Source organism: Montipora foliosa, chromosome 2 (genome assembly GCF_036669935.1).
Source record: "Montipora foliosa isolate CH-2021 chromosome 2, ASM3666993v2, whole genome shotgun sequence".
Taxonomy (NCBI): domain Eukaryota; kingdom Metazoa; phylum Cnidaria; class Anthozoa; order Scleractinia; family Acroporidae; genus Montipora; species Montipora foliosa.
Genome location: NC_090870.1, coordinates 11,901,896 through 11,920,076, shown reverse-complemented (window position 1 = coordinate 11,920,076; position 18,181 = coordinate 11,901,896). Strand labels below are relative to the sequence as shown.

The 18,181-nt window shown below is 40.5% G+C and overlaps 4 protein-coding genes and 1 non-coding gene across 5 annotated transcripts in view; 3 read left to right on the top strand and 2 right to left on the bottom strand.

Moving 5' to 3' along the window:
• Window positions 1-237: 237 nt before the first annotated feature.
• LOC137992446 (mucosa-associated lymphoid tissue lymphoma translocation protein 1-like) overlaps window positions 238-18,181 on the bottom strand; it is a 23,938-nt gene continuing 5,994 nt past the window's right edge. The window contains exons 5-13 of the mRNA XM_068837791.1: window positions 16,353-16,418; window positions 15,849-15,979; window positions 15,030-15,292; window positions 13,540-13,623; window positions 13,059-13,189; window positions 3,886-4,047; window positions 3,423-3,580; window positions 2,578-2,676; window positions 238-1,604 (exon numbers count right to left, since the gene is read on the bottom strand). Of these exons, the coding sequence (XP_068693892.1) occupies window positions 1,485-1,604; window positions 2,578-2,676; window positions 3,423-3,580; window positions 3,886-4,047; window positions 13,059-13,189; window positions 13,540-13,623; window positions 15,030-15,292; window positions 15,849-15,979; window positions 16,353-16,418 (1,214 nt within the window). The 3' untranslated portion in view covers window positions 238-1,484. The remainder of the gene's footprint in view (window positions 1,605-2,577; window positions 2,677-3,422; window positions 3,581-3,885; window positions 4,048-13,058; window positions 13,190-13,539; window positions 13,624-15,029; window positions 15,293-15,848; window positions 15,980-16,352; window positions 16,419-18,181) is intronic.
• LOC137992454 (histone H2B, gonadal) lies at window positions 4,057-6,426 on the bottom strand. The gene has a single exon (XM_068837801.1). The coding sequence runs from the start codon at window positions 6,408-6,410 to the stop codon at window positions 6,042-6,044; it is 369 nt and encodes a 122-aa protein (XP_068693902.1). The 5' UTR covers window positions 6,411-6,426; the 3' UTR covers window positions 4,057-6,041.
• LOC137992453 (histone H3) lies at window positions 9,474-10,156 on the top strand. Its single transcript, XM_068837800.1, has one exon. It carries the CDS (start codon window positions 9,693-9,695, stop codon window positions 10,101-10,103), a length of 411 nt encoding a protein of 136 aa, XP_068693901.1. The 5' UTR covers window positions 9,474-9,692; the 3' UTR covers window positions 10,104-10,156.
• LOC137992450 (histone H1-delta-like) lies at window positions 11,912-13,052 on the top strand. Its single transcript, XM_068837796.1, has one exon. The coding sequence runs from the start codon at window positions 11,937-11,939 to the stop codon at window positions 12,510-12,512; it is 576 nt and encodes a 191-aa protein (XP_068693897.1). The 5' UTR covers window positions 11,912-11,936; the 3' UTR covers window positions 12,513-13,052.
• Window positions 17,158-17,230, top strand: Trnaa-agc (transfer RNA alanine (anticodon AGC)). Its single transcript has one exon. It is a non-coding gene; the product is annotated as a tRNA-Ala (tRNA).

The window sequence follows — 18,181 nt, the reverse complement described above, 5'->3', positions numbered from 1 at the left end:
CGCAGCACGTGTTTTATCGGGTCTAAAAACACTCGGCTACGCCTCGTGTTTTTACAGCCTGATAAAACACTGCTGCTCGTTTTTTAAACATTACTATAAAATTTACTAGCTCCACTCGTTGGTAGGAAGGCAGTGGGTTTCAATTAACTGAGAAATTTTCTGCGGCGGAAAACCATGTTTAGTTCTTACTTCTTTCTGAGAAAACACAGTTTTAAAGCTTTAAGTGATAACAGAAGGTTCTAAGGAATTAAATTTTCTCTTTATTATTACCTTCGCTTTGGTTGAATTCAATTCTGTTTCAGTTTCAATTACACATTTAGCGGTCTTTAGTCTTGGATAAAAACATACACACAAAAAATTTACACGAAGGCTAGCTTGTCACCTATTAACTCCCAAATTCTACACAAGCAGTGGACTAGAAAACACTGATGGAAAATGATTTGTTTTCGATTAAACTATGACAAAGCTGACATTAAACTAGATTGAATCATACATATTTGTTGAAAACTACTGAATTACAAATAATCCTAGGCTTTCTCCCTAGCCTGCAAGGAGGCTTCCAGTTTTCGTAATGTGAGCGGAGTGGCCGAGAGTCTCATGCGAGTGGCAAAGCTGCGGAAGACGATCTACGCGCGACTGTTACTTCTTCGCTCCTGGCATGCCTGAGGGCTGAAGCTGCCATAAAAAACTGACACTTGAGAGCCTGTGCACAGGCTACTTGTTGTCCAAACCGAAAACAACAGACTAAGCAAAAGAAACGATGACTTGACCTTGAAAAGAATAAAAGATTCTACAACACCAATCAAGAGCCAGTTAATACCAGACTTTCACGTGACGTCACCGCAGAAACAAAGAAACGGCAGCCATGTTGGTGTTCCTAACTGATCCTCCGGGAATTCCGGAGCTCTATTATTATGCAAACGTTTTCTTTTGTTTCGGTGAAAACATTCTATACAATCGAACCGGATGATATTTTAAAACATACAATTCATATATTTGAACTGCTTAATAGAGTGAAATATTAAAGTTGGGCAGATAGGCAGTGGCAAACCACTGAGCCCCGAAAAAATCCAGGCTCTTGGATGGGATTCGAGCTCATGACCGCGCGATTGCGCTACACTTGTTTTACCGACAGAGCTGTCAGGCGTTGGGAGCTCAGCTCCTTGTATCGAATTGCGCGTGCGTATAATTACGTAAGTGCAACTGGTCGCTTCTGTGCCATGTTTCTTTTGAAATGTAACTTAGTTATATTCTTCAGATGGAGTGCCGGTGAACCAGCTTGATAACTTAGCGTAATCTCACTATAAACAAATTATTTTTTTTTTTTACAAATTCGGCGATTTTTAAATCTGGAACTTAGTTATCTGTTCGATACCAGGGAGCCAAGGTAAAAGACACAGAGCAATACTCTCAATAAGAGAGGGGATTTCGGGGAGATAATCTGCTGGCTCAATTTTCCCTTCCAGGCCGTTTTCGTTTTTCGTTCACCAGGCAGTAACTAGTTTGGCATAAAGAGGTTTTTCTTCCATTGTGTAAGTCACGCTGTTCTGTATCCTTTCACCGTTAACAATGTACATAACTGTCAGCTTCAATACTAATGGTTCCTACAACAGAGTAAATGCATCGTTAGTTTGAGTATGAAGAGGTGCCCGACCACAAAATATCAGGTTGAACCTATCAACCTAACGCAGATTTAACTCAGAAGTTCTTAACCGCGAACAAGGAAATGAGAGGAAATAGAGCGAATCCCTGTGCCTTGAGATAACCATTTGAAATTCATTTTTGGATTCCTTCCAAGCTAAGAAAGTCACTTTTCTCTGTTGTGTTTTGTGTCACGACCGCGCGGTCCACCTGCACACTAAATGACCAATGTAGTGTTGTCCTTAAAAGTCACAGAAGTAAAAATATATTTCAAGCAATTTTCATCGAAATAGGGCTAAATATGGGGATTCACTCTCTTAACATCATTACAGCGAGGAGCTTACGTAAGGGCGACATCGACGAAAACATGGACAGCAGAAAACAGAACATTTATGGGCAAAACAATGGTTGTGTACGTGCGTTTCACACTGTCAAAAACTTCTTCCCCGTTCGCGGCGTCCCGAGAACGACGTGAAATGACCAGATTTGAGATTTTGCTTAGGACGTCAGTCCCTGACGATAAATTTTCAATGTTCTCTCCAAACTGCCCGCACCGTTCATACAATTATTTTCCAAGACAGTTTGCACACACTTTTCCGTGCAGTTTCCCGTATGCCATTCGACGTCAAGGCGATGCTACATCCTGTTACCGAGTAAGGCACGTGCGCGCAAGAGCACGCACACGTTTGAGCAGCTCTCAACGCAGTTTTTGTGCGCACGCACTTATTTACCCGAGACAAAAGAAAAACCTTAAATAACAATGACCACAACCAGGTTCTCTGAGCCCGCGAGAGTGAGCACCCCCAGCAAACCATTGTTTTAACGAAAACCGCTGGTAAGCAACCTCTGGTTCTGGTCATTGCTGTCTAAGGTCTTCGGAGACAAAAGCCAATTAAGGAAGGCCATTCTATTATGAGGCAATGACTTATTCTTTACCGTAAGTCGTTGAAGGTCTTTCACTTTCAGCGTGGCTTCCCATGGAGGACATTTTTTCCCGAACTCTGAATTTCTTTCCACACCACAGCCACTGACAACCTGATAATAAAAGAAGGCGGCATCGTTAATACACTAATAATATACATAACAAAATTATTCGATTCTTGTTGGCTGAGAGCAATCATCCCGAAATAAGAACCCTGGTTCACAGGCATAGGAGCAGGAATCTATCGATGTGGAATCCGACATTCGTAGTATGAATAAAGAAATATCTAACATGGGACTTGTGTTTCATTACACCTCAGCTAACTGACATTGATTTGTGCAATGTTCCAACAAATCAATACTTCATCTTACTGAACGTGATGTTGATTGAAAATGCAAGGAAATATTAAGGTTAAGAGCCAATGTGGTTAGTGTCTTCTTGTTGCCCATCTTGCTGACGCGAGAGCGCTGAAGATTATTCAGGTAGAAGTAGACGGTCTCGTAAAAGACTCAGTTCTGTTTTTAACCGTCAAATATAGTCTATACTTTCTCTTGAATTGAACGGAATTTTCAACACATTTAAGCTAAAACTCACATAAACGGAAAGAAAAGGGACGCTTTCGATAGAATGATGAAAAACCCAAAGTAAACTAGCTACTTTGAACCACCGGAACAAACGCAGCTAGTGCCAAGCACGTATTGAAGTCCACATTTGGGTTTGCTTTAAGAATCGCTGATTGGCTGAGAAGGTGGCGGGAGATTTTAAAGCCAAGGATCATGCGCAGCAACGAGAAATGAAGATCATCGCAAAAATTTCTTTACAACACACACCAGGAATAAATATACCCAAAAGTACTTACACCACCCATGTCAAATTTCACTGTGCAATCCAATTCTTTGTCTCCAAGAGCTCGAGCGTTCACAATAAGGACGTTTGACACTTCAGCATTAAAACTAAGCTGCACCTTTATTCTTCCGTTTTCAGCTCCAAAGACAGTCACTGGCTTGTTGGGGATTTCTACGAGAGAAGAATACGCCGCGTTAAACAATACATGTTACTTGAAGCGTGAGACCGACGTCGCTTCCGGTCCCGTCGAAGTGAAACGTCCCTATCTATTTGACCAAGCTGTTGTTCCTTGTCTCTTGCTCACAAAAAGTTCAGTTGAGTCTCCCTGATCATCACAAAACTTAAAGGGACTATTGTCACCCAACGCGCATTCTCTATACTGCGGAATGTGTGATTCTTTCGACGTTAAGTGCTAGCAGGTCACTACTGCGCATGTGTGTAAATATCCACTACTCAAACCACGAACTAAAGCCTACCATGAGCTGATTGCCACCGTTCAATCGCTGCTGCAGTGAATGGATTCATTAAATTGTTGTCCACAGGACACCAGAGAGTCATTGGTTTTACTAAGGTGGTTATTCTGTTCACAACTTGCTTCTGACTCGTAAATGGATCTGCCAACCCCTCTCCGTAGATACCTACAACGAAACGATTACATGATGAGGAATCATGAGGATATCGAGTGTTTCATTTTTCATACTTATAGTAAACGCCGCGTATTATAGCCCGAAAAAAATGCATTCAAGTTAATGAAAAATGAAACAGAAACAGGACTATCTAACCTTTTAGCTAATAATAATAATAATAGTAATAATAATAATAATAATAATAATAATAATAATAATAATAATAATACCAACAATTTATTTGTATAGCGCTTATTCCTAAAGAGTCCCGAAGCGCTTCAGAATAATAAAAATGTATACTTTTAAAAGGTACGAATGAAATCTCAAAATCTTGTGATCAATCTTTAATGTACGTATCTAAAAAGGTTTGTCTTAGTGTTACTCAACAATTAGCCTTTTTGAAAAGAAAGGTCTTCAGGGTTTTCTTAATTTAAAACTACCTACAGAATCGCACACTCTTCGCTCCCGTGGAAGGGCATTCCCTACACCAGCGCGATTTTAGATTATAAGATTGTCTTCAGAACTGCATTCTTCCTGATCTAAGGCTACGGGTAGGTCTATAAAGGTCTAATAATTCCTGGAGATAAACAGGTGCCATATCATTCACCACTTTATATACATATAACAAGATTAAGTTCTATGCACTGCTCAACGGAGCTCCATTAGTACTGGCGATATATGATCATGTAGACTGCAAAACAGTCGTATTTTTTGCGAACGCAAGCAACGCGATAAATATTCAAACGAAAGGTCAGGGGCATGTTTCTCAGAAGTCCCGAAAACTTTTCGGGCCCGAAAAGCCATTTGTGAAACTGTAAAACGCTTGTTCTGGAAAGCCGATCTTTTAACACGATTTCAAGGTAACAAAAAGAAAAATGGCTGTGAAGTTTGACGACTAAAATCCTCTCCGTTCTTGAGATACAAAGGGAATTGTGACACCCGAAAACGCCCCGTAAAGTTTCGGGACTTTTGAGAAACAGGCCATTGGGGCGAGTGTAGAAACGGAGAGGGAGAAACACGCCCTCTCGCGCGCTTCACACGCGAGGATCACGCTTACGGCGCTTCGCGCATTCCGAAAATAGAAGAAAACGACTGCTTTGCAGTCTAATGATCATGCTTTCTAGACAATGTAACTAGCCTAGCGGCAGAGTTCAGTACGTATTTCAGTCGCTGGTGAGTCTTATACTAAGAGTGCGTTACAATTATCTAACTTAGAAGTCACGAACGCGTGCACCAAAGTCTTAAACAGTTTCCACACCAAAAAACTTTCTAATATTTCAAAATTAATCTAATTGTCAATTGAGTGAAAAGCAGATTTACACATTAGCTCGATCTGTTTATCGAAATCGCTATTACCCAGTATGCTATGTAGACCAAATCTTGTCACGCACGCACTACCAAACGCTTACCTTCAAAACGCTCCGTTTTCAAAACAAAGCAAACGCAATCGAGCTGAAACGTCCGTACGTTTTGTATAAAAACATAAAGGTTTCTGATCAACGGGCTAAACCTAATCAAGGCTAAAATTGTGCGTGTGGATCTATTTGATCGCAACGCAAGCGTCTGATGGACTGCTTGAAATCTTTCCTAATACGGTTGCTTTTTGACTTGGACCAAATCGACATCGCTACCAAGAAAAAAAAGTGGGATTTAATATATTGAAGTTGTTTTAGAATATATGGCGAGGCAGATACACTTAATTAAGCCGTTGCGTTTCTTACAATGTAGCTAAATGGTGACTGTGACATCACCTTTGATATCTGCAGAGACATGACGAATTTATGTTTTGGAAATGTAAAAGCGATGTGATAACGGTTGTTCTTGTCTTGGCCATTTGGAACCGAGAAACGATTTTTCGTTAAGTATGAACACGGAGACAAACACAACATTTGAACAGGATTCAGGGGTTGATGGAGGAAAATCTCACACAGTAGTGTTGGCATAACTTTTACAACATTTGGTGGCTCCTAAAGGAGCCGTTGGTTTTGGCGGTAAACTCAGTGAGTTTACTTGCTGCTGGTATACTTGGTGACAGCTTTGGTTCCTTCACTAACAGCGTGTTTCGCCAGTTCACCGGGCAAAAGCAGCCTGATGGCGGTCTGGATCTCGCGAGAGCTGATAGTTGACTTCTTGTTGTAGTGAGCCAGGCGGGAAGCTTCGCCAGCGATGCGCTCGAAGATGTCGTTGACGAACGAGTTCATGATGCCCATAGCTTTGCTAGAGATACCAGTGTCAGGGTGAACTTGTTTCAACACCTTGTAGATGTAGATTGCATAGCTTTCCTTTCTCGTCTTTCGCCTTTTCTTGTCACCAGTGGCGGCCTTAGCCTTGCCAGCTTTCTTCTCGCCTTTCTTTCCTGCAACTTTCGGTGCCATATTTCGCTCAGATGGGTTCGATTTGAATCGAATGATAAGACTATGTGAATAACTTGCTATTTATAACAAAACAAAGGTAGGATCAATTAACATAAGGATCGAAATCGTCGATTTTTTATTGGTTCACAACTTCAGGTTGGCCAAAGGTCAACATAGTTAGTTCCGTTTTCAAACAAAAGCACATGTGATATGAAAAGTTGATTGGTGCGTTTCGATCCGACCGAAATATTGTCTTGCGTATAAATTTGCCTGTTGTTACCTATCGAGACTTATTTCGCTAAGTGTTCATAAACTTGAAGCTTACAGAAAAATGTCTGGTCGCGGTAAAGGAAAAGCAAAGGGCACCAAATCCAAGAGCCGCTCATCCCGAGCGGGACTTCAGTTCCCTGTCGGTCGTATCCATCGACTTCTCCGCAAAGGAAACTACGCTGAACGAGTTGGCGCCGGAGCTCCAGTGTACCTGGCCGCTGTGCTCGAATATCTCAGCGCCGAGATCCTCGAACTGGCGGGCAACGCTGCTCGCGACAACAAGAAAACCAGAATCATTCCTCGTCACCTTCAACTCGCTGTCCGCAATGACGAGGAGTTGAATAAACTACTTGCTGGGGTCACCATCGCCCAGGGAGGTGTGCTGCCAAACATTCAAGCTGTCCTTCTGCCCAAGAAAACCGAGAAGAAGGCAAAGGCTTAAGGAAGCTCACAAGAAAACAAAAAACGGCTCTTTTAGGAGCCACCAAATATTGATAAAGTCGTCACCAACACGTTCAAAAGATGCACTACTAGTCTCAAATACAATTTTTAAGAGTCTCGTATTTGGAGTATATTTTGGTTCTTTCTCATACAAAAATAAAAGAAACTTTAATTATTAAATGTGGCACAATTATATTCTGCGCCAAAAAGGTTCTTGACAAGAGAGACACGAGTTTCTGCATTTTGCCGTAACATTCGATGGCAAATTTCACAGCTCATTTACATTTGAATTTGCGCGCCCAAAAAACGTTCAACGATATCGTCTAATTCTTAGCGATTAATCGAATTTCATTGTTCATGGCTGTCAGTGCAAAGTTATCACCAACACATGTTTTCCGAAATTATCCGATTCTTGGACACAATTATCCTGCAAAATATATCCATTTAGAAGATGCATTATAAGTCTCAAATACAGGTTTAAGAGTAACTTATTTGGAGTAGATTTTGGTTGTTTCTCAGGCAAAAATAAAATATACTTCAATTATTAGGTGTGGCACAATTATATTCTGCGCCAAAAAAGTTCTTGAAAAGAGAGACACGAGTTTATGCTTTTTGCCGTAACGTTGGATTGCAAATTTCTCAGCTCATTCTCATTTTACTTTCTTTGAGGGTAGCGTTGCGTGACATCCAAAAACGGCTGTGAAGGAGACTACATTTGAATTTGCGCGCCGAAAAAAACGTGCGCACATTGCAAACATACGTTCAACGATATCGTTTAATTCTTAACGATTAAAAATACCCTGGCTGATATTATTTATGCGCGTCTCGTGTGACTCCTCAAAAAAAACATACCATCTTATAACCGAGGTATGTTCAAAACTGGACAACGGTTTTCCTTGAAACTAATATCGTTCGCAAAAAGGAACATTTTGCATTTCTTTGTCCAAGCAAAACAAAACTCTTCTTACTGAAACTTATCCGATGTTACTACGCTTTGCGTATGCCCAACTTAGCAAAAGGGAATAAGAGAAAGATATTTCCATCGATAAAGCCAACCAAATAATTCCCGGACACAATGCTACCATTTAAAAGACGTGTGATATTAACTATCAACCCTACTCGAGTTCGTTGTGGATTTTAGTTCTTTCTCACACAAAAATAAAATATATTTCGATTATTTAGGTTGCACATTTATATTTTCTTCGCTGAAAAAGTTACTAACAAGACACGAATTTATTTGGAACACCCTCGTCTTCGATTGCAAATTGTTCACATTTGAACTCGCGCATTTTGCAAGCATTATATATTCAAGCCTCAAAACACTCAACGACAGCGTTTGATTGTTGACGATTATTGAACTCCATGTTAAAAATGAAACTATCTTCGCAGATAAGGTTAATATGCCTGAAAAAATCCAAAACGAAAACTGGAATATTTTATTTTGCTGTCGGCACTTCGCGTCACGTACATATGAAATAAAGGATCAAGTTTAGCCGAATACTAGTAATGGAAAAATAGGAGTCTAATCAAGTGTAGCCGTAAAGTAAGTAACCGCTAAATAGGAGCTGTTCGCACCTGTTGAAAATGGGACCGATAAGGAATAAGCATCGATAAGTTATTAATGCAAATTTTTGCAATGGAGAACAAGAGGAAAAGATATACTAAAAAAACAGATCCCAGCTGATATGGTATATGATAGAATTTATTGGTCATGACTTCTGTAAGATTTGGTGGCTCCTAAAGGAGCCGTTTTTTCTCAGTGTGGCTTCAGCGTCATTTAACCGCCAAATCCGTACAGTGTGCGTCCCTGGCGTTTGAGAGCGTACACAACATCCATGGCTGTGACAGTCTTGCGCTTGGCGTGCTCCGTGTACGTTACTGCATCACGGATGACATTCTCAAGGAAAACCTTCAGAACACCTCGCGTTTCTTCGTAGATCAAACCAGAGATTCGCTTGACACCGCCTCGGCGAGCTAGACGGCGAATTGCTGGCTTGGTGATACCTTGGATGTTATCACGAAGAATCTTTCGGTGACGCTTAGCGCCTCCTTTTCCAAGACCTTTGCCTCCTTTACCTCGACCAGACATCTTGATAGCGATTTGAAGAACGAGAGAATAACATCTGCAAGAAGTTTCTTTCTATTTATATGGACCAGTACGGCCTCTCAGAAAACAAATGTATCCTTATTTTTAATTGGATGAAAAGAACAATTACGCCAAAGGTACAAGGGTCAAATGCTCATCAGCGCTCGAAGCATTTTCGGAACATTCGACTATCAGCAATTTCTTTCTAGCAAAAATCACTTGTTCGGGTGAAAATGACACCTAACGGATCCACTTAATTTATTAAAACTCTTATATTAAACCTTCTTACTGCCTTTAGAGCTATGATGATTAAACAATCAGCTATGTTTCGCATGTAAACTTAGCTTGGAGTTAACACCGGAAAACACCGGATCGAAAATTTTCTATGATTTGGGCTCAACCAATCAAATTACTTACTTTAAAACCAATCAGAATCAAGCGCGCCTGATATAAAAACATAGTCACAATTTCTTACTTTATCCCTCAACGTTTTCGTTTTAGGAAAGATGGCTCGTACCAAGCAAACTGCACGTAAATCGACCGGTGGAAAAGCTCCACGCAAACAACTCGCAACCAAAGCGGCTCGCAAGAGCGCCCCCGCAACTGGAGGAGTCAAGAAACCTCATCGTTACAGGCCTGGAACAGTCGCTCTTCGTGAGATCCGTCGCTACCAGAAATCCACCGAGCTGTTGATCCGCAAGCTGCCCTTCCAGCGCCTTGTGCGTGAAATCGCTCAGGATTTCAAGACCGATCTGCGCTTCCAGAGCTCTGCTGTCATGGCTCTTCAAGAGGCCAGCGAAGCTTACCTTGTGGGTCTCTTTGAAGACACCAACTTGTGCGCCATCCACGCCAAGCGCGTCACCATCATGCCCAAGGATATTCAGCTGGCCCGCAGAATCCGTGGAGAGAGAGCATAAGTGACTTTCACCGTCCACAATACAAACGGCTCTTTTAGGAGCCACCAAATCAATAAAAGCAATAATCAACATTCTTTACAAAACAGGAAATTCAAATGAAACCTGTCAATATGTCGAGTCAAATGTCTGTATCTCAACGAGTTGAAATGTCGGGTAAATATTATTGGCCTTTGCTGCTACGGGAAAGAAACTTTGAAATTATATAAGGCTGCTGTCTTGCCCAACTTAACTCAATTTCACCCGATCTTTTCACGAATCTTACACCTCAAAGTCCAAATTTCAGAATAATATGAACCAATAAGACCTAAATCATAAAAAGTCTAAATTTAAATTTCCTTATATTGGCGACGTGAATCAACAGGGGCACCCAAAAATAATCTTCCGTGAAATATGTGTTCGGGAGAGTCAAACTCTTCTAAGAATTTCGGTTCTACGTTGTCTAAGGGCTATTTTTACAATTTGGCACTTAAAAACATCACCTAGCAGTTTTCGGATGATAAAATGGTTCGGTTGGAAGTTCTTAGAACGTGAAGTTCAGCTACCAATTTCTGAAAAGGAGATATCATTCCCTAAAAATTTAGGACACTTAAATTTTCAGCTGAGATATTCGAACAGATCATATTTTTCTGGGTGATAAGAACATCTCTTTAGACAGTCTCCATACATAATTTACAAGGACCCTAGAAATGTCTCTCAAAGGCTCTTGGCTTAATTTGCTCGTTGGATGCCCTTGAATCAAACGCGTTAAATGATATGCACGCTGAAAGGACGACAATACTCTTACAACGTTTATGCCTTATCAATTTGATTTCTACATTCTGGCACTAAAAGTTAAACGGAAATACATGGCCGTCCGCTTAAGTGCATTTGAAAGAGAGAAAATTGAAAAAAGTGTGAACTCGATCAAAAAACGATCTCCAAAGAGATGCAGCGCTCTCTAAACATAACAGAAAACGCGAAAGCAAAAATCATGTTGCACTTAAGACACTATCAGCCACTGTGGTGAATTTAGCGAATAATATAAACCGTCGAGAGTCCTGAATTCTGATATTCTAAGATGATCACTACGATAAGCGGGTGAACTAAAATTTGGTAACGACCAGCGCAAATGAATTCTTTCCCAGGCTCCGTTGCAACTGTTTTATCACTGCTCTGTTCGTCCAAATAAAAACAGCAGCGCTAGACACAACACAAAAACGAAAGCGGGGACAGAAACACAAAAAAGATATATGCCAGAAGGGTAGCCATGAGGACTATTAGATGAAAAAACTAGACATTTGTTGATACTTAAATCTTCGAACAGATGACTCCACCGTTCACCACTTTGATCAATGGCGACCTACAAGGCTTGTCTTTCTTGTGTCATTTTCAGCGGAAAAAGCACATTTAAAATGAGCTTTACTGTGCTATTTTATTACACCTACGGGTTGAATAGAAGTTATCCTTTTAACTTTTAAGTCTCTGAAATGCAGTAACACGAGTTGTAAAGAAGTGCATTCACTCTAAAGAGAAAAAGGTCTTCATACACTACCAACTCTAGAACAACAAAAGCTAAAAGTCTTACTCTTTCCTTCAACAAGTTCTCAAGCGCTGTCGATAAACATTTGGCCAAAGGGATAAATGTTAGAGTAATGCAATTTTACTTGTCAGAACTGAAGTTTTAATGGCTGTTTTCTATAGAGAAAGCCGTGGGAATAAACACAACTTTGGCACACGCCATGTTAACGCATTGTTTCCACGGCGGTCCGCAAATGGTTTATTTAGCACGCGCGCAGGCTTGACGGAGAGTATTCGAGTGTTCGATTTGTTCGTAGGTATACAAGAGATTTCGAGATGTCTGATCCAGCACCAGCAGCAAAGTCCCCCAAAAAGAAGGTGGCTCCAAAGCCAAAAAAACCTGCTGATCATCCACCATACTTGGATATGATCAAGGCTGCCATTTCAGCTCTGAAAGAGCGAGGTGGTTCTTCGCGCCAAGCCATCGAGAAATACATCAAGAGCAACTACAAGGTTGGAGAAGTCGGCTCACACCTTAAGATGGCTTTGAAGAGAGGTGCTGCTAGCGGGAAGCTTGTGCACACAAAAGGTGTTGGCGCTTCGGGCTCCTTCAAGTTGCCCAAGGTAGAGAAGAAGGAGAAGAAACCAAAGAAGCCAGCTGCAAAGAAACCAGTCGCCAAAGCCAAGAAGCCTGCCGCAAAGAAGCCCGTCGCGAAGAAAGCAAAGAAATCTCCGAAAAAACCCGCCGCTAAAAAGCCTGCAGGGAAGAAGGCCGCAGCCAAAAAGCCAGCAGCCAAGAAAGCCGCAGCCAAGAAGCCTGCTGCAAAGAAAGCGGCCAAGAAACCAGTGAAGAAACCCGCCGCTAAAAAGCCCGCCAAAAAGCCTGCCGCTAAAAAGTCATCTAAGAAGTGAAGAGCTTTGCTGTTCACTTCAATTACATAAAACGGCTCTTTTAGGAGCCACCAAATACATGAAAGCAATGACCAACAGATTAACTTGCTCGTAAACTGAAACAATTACGATGTCGTTTGAAATAAGTCGAGTACTTTGGTCGGTAACACTTAGTCTGACTGATTTATCGGCCTCTTATTCCCAGGAGATATGGCTCTTCGAGATCAACATAGACAACCTAGAAACACTATTTGAAGTTTAACATAAATTTCTAACATGGGTTAATCTTTCACCACCGCCTCTCCTTCTTTCTCGATCAAACAGGAAATTCCGTACCCAATCAATGCGTGCGTAGACTAAACGTAGGCAACTCTCTTTTACTGGTGTCTAGTCGTTCTAGCGCTGGAGTACTGATTACTGAAATTAACAATTAACGTAAATTAAGTCAATTAATTCCAGAGCGAGCAAAGCAACTACAGTATAATTTTCGAAAATTCCGTTGACCGGAAAGCGCCCAATATCCTGAGTTGTCTTGATATTTCACCTTATTAATTTTGGTAAGCTCACCTCGACTAACACCAAGTAGAACCTCTTCAATTGACTTGTTTCTGTGTTCATCTGTTATGTTTTTGAGAAGGTGCTTGGCAAAGAAGCCGTTTCTCTCCTCGGGACATTCGAAGACACAGGACTGAGGGCAGCTAAAATTAAGGACACATTTGAAACAGTGAATCCTCTGAAACACGTTATTTGGCTAGGATAAAAAAAAAAAACAATGACACTTCATATTGATTTGAAGGGTGAAGACTCCTTAAGATAAAGCTAACTACACGGACCACGGAGCGGGAGGGCTCCCCCACTACTAACTATGCTTTTTTCCTACAGTGAGAATTATGAAGATGAACATGAAGATGGTGGCAACTGGGAAAGACTTCGATGACAAGATGTTCATCATGGAAGTTGTTTGTTACCTGAAGACTTAGGGTTTCAGCTATCTGATCTTTTACCTCTGAAAACAACAGAAAGTAGACTATTGATCTCTGATGCTTACCACGCAAAGGCCAAGACAACATTTGGTTCCTTTATATCTTGTATGTCACCCCCCTGCAATAAGAGTCCAGGATCAGGCTCAGGCCTAAAACAAGAGAAGAACAGAATCGACTTAATTGCGTTATGTTGCCAGGAAGGAGTTGCCTGTCCTTCCTTTATAAAAAATATTATTAGTATTAATAGTATTGACATGGGTAAAACAAGGCATTTCTTAAACAAGGACCCTGCATACAAAAGAGATAGTCCCCCCCCCCCCCCCCCACTCCCCTCCTTCAGTAATGCAAACACTGCTTCTTCTGGACATAAGTGCTGCTTCCAGGGCTCATCATCGGCATTGTTTGAAGTGGAAACTGCTGTAATACTCTTTGCTTGTGCCCCCAAATTTTGAATAAGCGTCGTTGTTTGCTTTTTCTTGGGGCCATTGTAAGTCCCAAGAGAAACAGGAAACAATGCTTATGCAAAATTTGGGGGGACAAACAAAGAGTATCATGCTATTTTCCGCCTCAGTCTATTTGTAGTCAAGAGCACTTGTGCTCGCCTAAATACCCTTGAGACAATAAAGTGATAATTGTTATTATTGCTGTTATTATGAATAACGGCTTGCATAGGGCAAAGGTCCTTAAAGGTCACAGTCAGGGTCCTTTTCCCTTTGACAAATGGAGACAAAAGATACAGAGGACAAGATACTCATTGTCTTCCCAAGAGTAAGAATCTGGTATCCAGTTTGTCTCCATCAGTGTCAGATTTTTAAACAAAGTTTTGTTCAAAAATAAACAAGAGACCAAATCGGCTCACTCAATGTTGCATCCACTTCAAATCTCCCAGGGTTAAGATTCTTTGTGTATTGTATGTGCATTACAAGGTAGTATTCACATTTAAATTATAATAAAATACCTGGAACAAAATGTTTATTTCCAAAAGGGTTTGAATTGGATACAACATTGAGTTAGCCAATTTAGACGACTGTTTATTTTCCCGCAAAACTTGGTTTAAAAATGGACTCTTTTCTGACGCTAATGGGGACTATGATAATTTGAGTAAATCTTTACTCCTGGGTGATGGACTCTTGCAGACGACAAAAACTTATTATCATAATATGATTACATTTTTGAGAGTTTCTAGGACCTAGTAAACTTGTGAGTCTGACACAAATTATGTTTTGGAAAGAAGAAGAAACTTTTAGAGTTAAGAAAACAATAAAAAAAGTCTTGCCAGGTTTGGAGTCACGGAAAGAGTTAAATCCTGGATGGAATTTGATCTTTTCAGAGAGTCTCCTCCAGACTTAAAACATCATATTATTATTCTACTGGAATATAATATCATGCAGTCCTTGATAACAGTCCCTTTCAGAACAAAACTTATTGGGAAGACCAGATGCGATCAAGGTATCCAGGAATTCAAATCCTGAAGTGGGTGCTGTCACAACTGAACTTCCTCTGTTAGCCACAGTTGTGATCAATATCCCTCCCCAAACTTTAATGTAGTACCTACTCTGATCTGCAGCCATCAAGCAAGACTACATTGAGCTTTGCTTTGGTCTCTTGCATGGCTTTAAGTATTTCTGAGGAGGCCATATTTTCATGAGGGTGATATCTCTCTGTTGCATCCACTGGCATTAGGTAACTGTGTCCACGTCGCTCAAATCCATGACCAGCAAAGTAGAAAACAGCATATGTCTCCTCCACTAGAAGACTGCAAAACTGTCTGAGGGCCTCTCTCATTTCTGCTAGGGTCAAGTTGACCAAAGAAACCACCTAAAATAGTTGGTGGATTGTACTGCTGTGTTAATGATGACAGTATAATGATACGAATAAGAAGAAAACAAGAACTGTACGTAACAACAACAGTAACAATAATTAAATAGCAGTGACAGTGACGAGAACACAACCAAAAACAACAATTATTAATAATAACTACCGGTATTATTAATAGGCTCTTTGCATCCACTTCAGGTCACACTGGAGATCAGCGACAAACTCACATTGGAAATGCAATTTAACTCATATGACAACCACTGGTAAAACTCCCCTGGGAGTGAGACTTGAAAGATTTTAATGTCTAACACCAGACGATTTTACTCATCACCTGAAGGCACCCTAGGGTGTTTGAAGTGTCAATGCCTTAATTACCAGTAACCCACTGACTCCTGAGAGTGAGATTTAATGCATTTTACTCTGTCTAACCCCAGACGATTTTACTTGTGAATGAGGGGGGAAGGGTGATTCAGTAGTAGTCAATGGGTTTAGGATGAGTCGCACTTAAGGTGAGGTCAGCAGACTTTTATTGTGAGACTGAATAAACAAAACTCACTTTGAATCCGTTCATATTAAGGAGTCCGCCCGTCAAGTCACAAACATCGTTGATGGGATGGAATAGTTTTCCAAGTTGCTGAGCATGTTGGTAATCTTTATTTCCAATCAATAAGGCTACCTTGTTAGCAACTGCCAAAAAATAAGAGAAAACAATCGTAATATTGAGAATCAGATTCCTTGGATTTTTATGAATTATTATGCACCTCTGAGTTTCAACTGCTTACCTCCATTTTCCTTCTGTTTCAGGAACAAGTGTCACCAAAAAATTACTACCATCTCAAACAATATTTCTTTGCAAGCCATTTGTTGGCAAACTTCATACACCATACAGAAATACACAGGATTGCCAGGGCAAATGTGAAACCTCAAGAAATGACAGTGATTCAATGACTGATTTATATTATTATTATTATGACAGTTTAATATTTTATGAATAAAGGTCATTAAAGTCTAGGTGAGCACTTATGAGCTTGCCAAAAATTGTTGTAATACATGTACGTACCTCTTTCAATATCGGAGGGTCCACTAACGGAGACTCCTCTAACTTGCATGTTTGTTGTTGGTACATCTGGGAAAGCAACAAAAATGATTTCAGTCCCTTGTTACAACAAGTTGCAAAATTGTTGAGACACTCCTGTTGAAAAACACCTTTTCTAGCTTCCAATACCCGCCGTATCTAGAACTTAAACCTCTCGCACTTCCCCTCCCCTCTCCCCCTTTCAATGTTGACTGTTTAAGTTTTCATCATTTGTTTCTCTTTCTAGCAACACTGATAAGCACTGATAAGCAACACTGATAAGGGGGGGGGGGGGGGGGGTAAGCAGGCGGTATCTCCCAAGGAAGGTTGGTGGGTGTGGACTGATTAGTGTTGAGAATTGTGTCAATTGTGAAAGACAGAGCCTTGAGCCTTATATATATGTCCTCTAGATCATAGGTAAGAACCAATCAAAATCCGTGAATAACTTGGGTTATTATACATACATGCATACATACATACATACATACATACATACATACATACATAGATAGATAGATAGATAGATAGATAGATAGATAGATAGATATATATATATATATATATGAAGTATGAAAGGACCAAGGACGGACAACCCCTCGATGACATTTTTTATTGGGAGAAAAAGGTTTTATGCCCTGAGCGGGATTTGAACCCACGTCCATTAATTACCCTTGTCCACCTGTGAATCACATGTTGATCCAGCATTATCACATAGAAAAACTGGCCTTTAGGGAGTCCCACGTAAATGCCACACATTAAGTGATCAATCAGCCATGTTGCCAGCATGGTCGTCCTGATAGTGTAGTGGTCATCACACCCGACTAGCGATCAGGGGGACGTGGGTTCAAATCCCGCTCAGGGCAATTACAGTTTTCCCCAGAAGTTGTCCAGTGTTGAGTTTGACCTGTAACTTTCTACTCTGTACAACAGACAACCCCTGTACAACAGAGTCAAGAAAACCTGCTGAAAGCTGAGCGCACCAGAATTTCAACGTGTCAGAGCAATGGGATACAAACAATGACCAGAGAATGAGAGGTTGGATAACTGGAAGGAAAAACCTCTGCATGGTCAGTTTCTGAGACAGATACATGTAGAAGGTGTGTCTAGTGGCAAGACTTGGCTATGGTTGAAGAAGAGAGATCTGAAGAAAGAAACAGAAGGTTTGTTAACCGTTGCACAAGACCAGGCCCTCAAAACTAATGCAGTGAAGGCCAAGATTGAGAAAAAAAGTGTTAGCCCCAAATACAGAATACGCAATGCTGTAGAAGAATCAGTTAACCATATAGTCTGTGAATGTGGTAGTCAAGCCCAGAGAGAGTACAAGGTTAGACATGAAAATGTGGCTAAGGCCATTCTCTGGAGTCTTTGCAAGAAGTATAGCTTGGATTGTAAGGATAAATGGTATGAATGTACGCCAGGAAGGGTGGCACAGAATGATGAAGTCAAGATCCTTTGGGACTCAGTCTAAGTCAAATTCAGAAGACTGCGCTACTGGGAACTGCCAGAATCCTACGTAGAGTTCTTGATTGCTGAGGCCACAGGATGCAGTCTGCATCAGAGCTTCAGTCTGACACCAGTATTGTACTAGGACATTTTTATAATAATAATAATAATAATAATAATAATAATAATAATAATAATAATAATAATAATAATATTATTATTATTATTATTATTATTATTATTATTATTCCGTCTTCATTTTGTTCTCTAAAAAGATGGACTTGACAAAGAAGGTCTGGTTAATGTGATACATGTAACAAGGATTTGCGTATGTCTGAAACAGAAGAAATTTGTAGAGGTTTTGCATGAAA

What these genes read in the sequence shown, in the direction of transcription:
- LOC137992454 (XM_068837801.1), bottom strand. Translation starts at nt 6,410, where the DNA reads ATGGCACCGAAAGTTGCAGGAAAGAAAGGCGAGAAGAAAGCTGGCAAG.
- LOC137992453 (XM_068837800.1), top strand. Translation starts at nt 9,693, where the DNA reads ATGGCTCGTACCAAGCAAACTGCACGTAAATCGACCGGTGGAAAAGCT.
- LOC137992450 (XM_068837796.1), top strand. Translation starts at nt 11,937, where the DNA reads ATGTCTGATCCAGCACCAGCAGCAAAGTCCCCCAAAAAGAAGGTGGCT.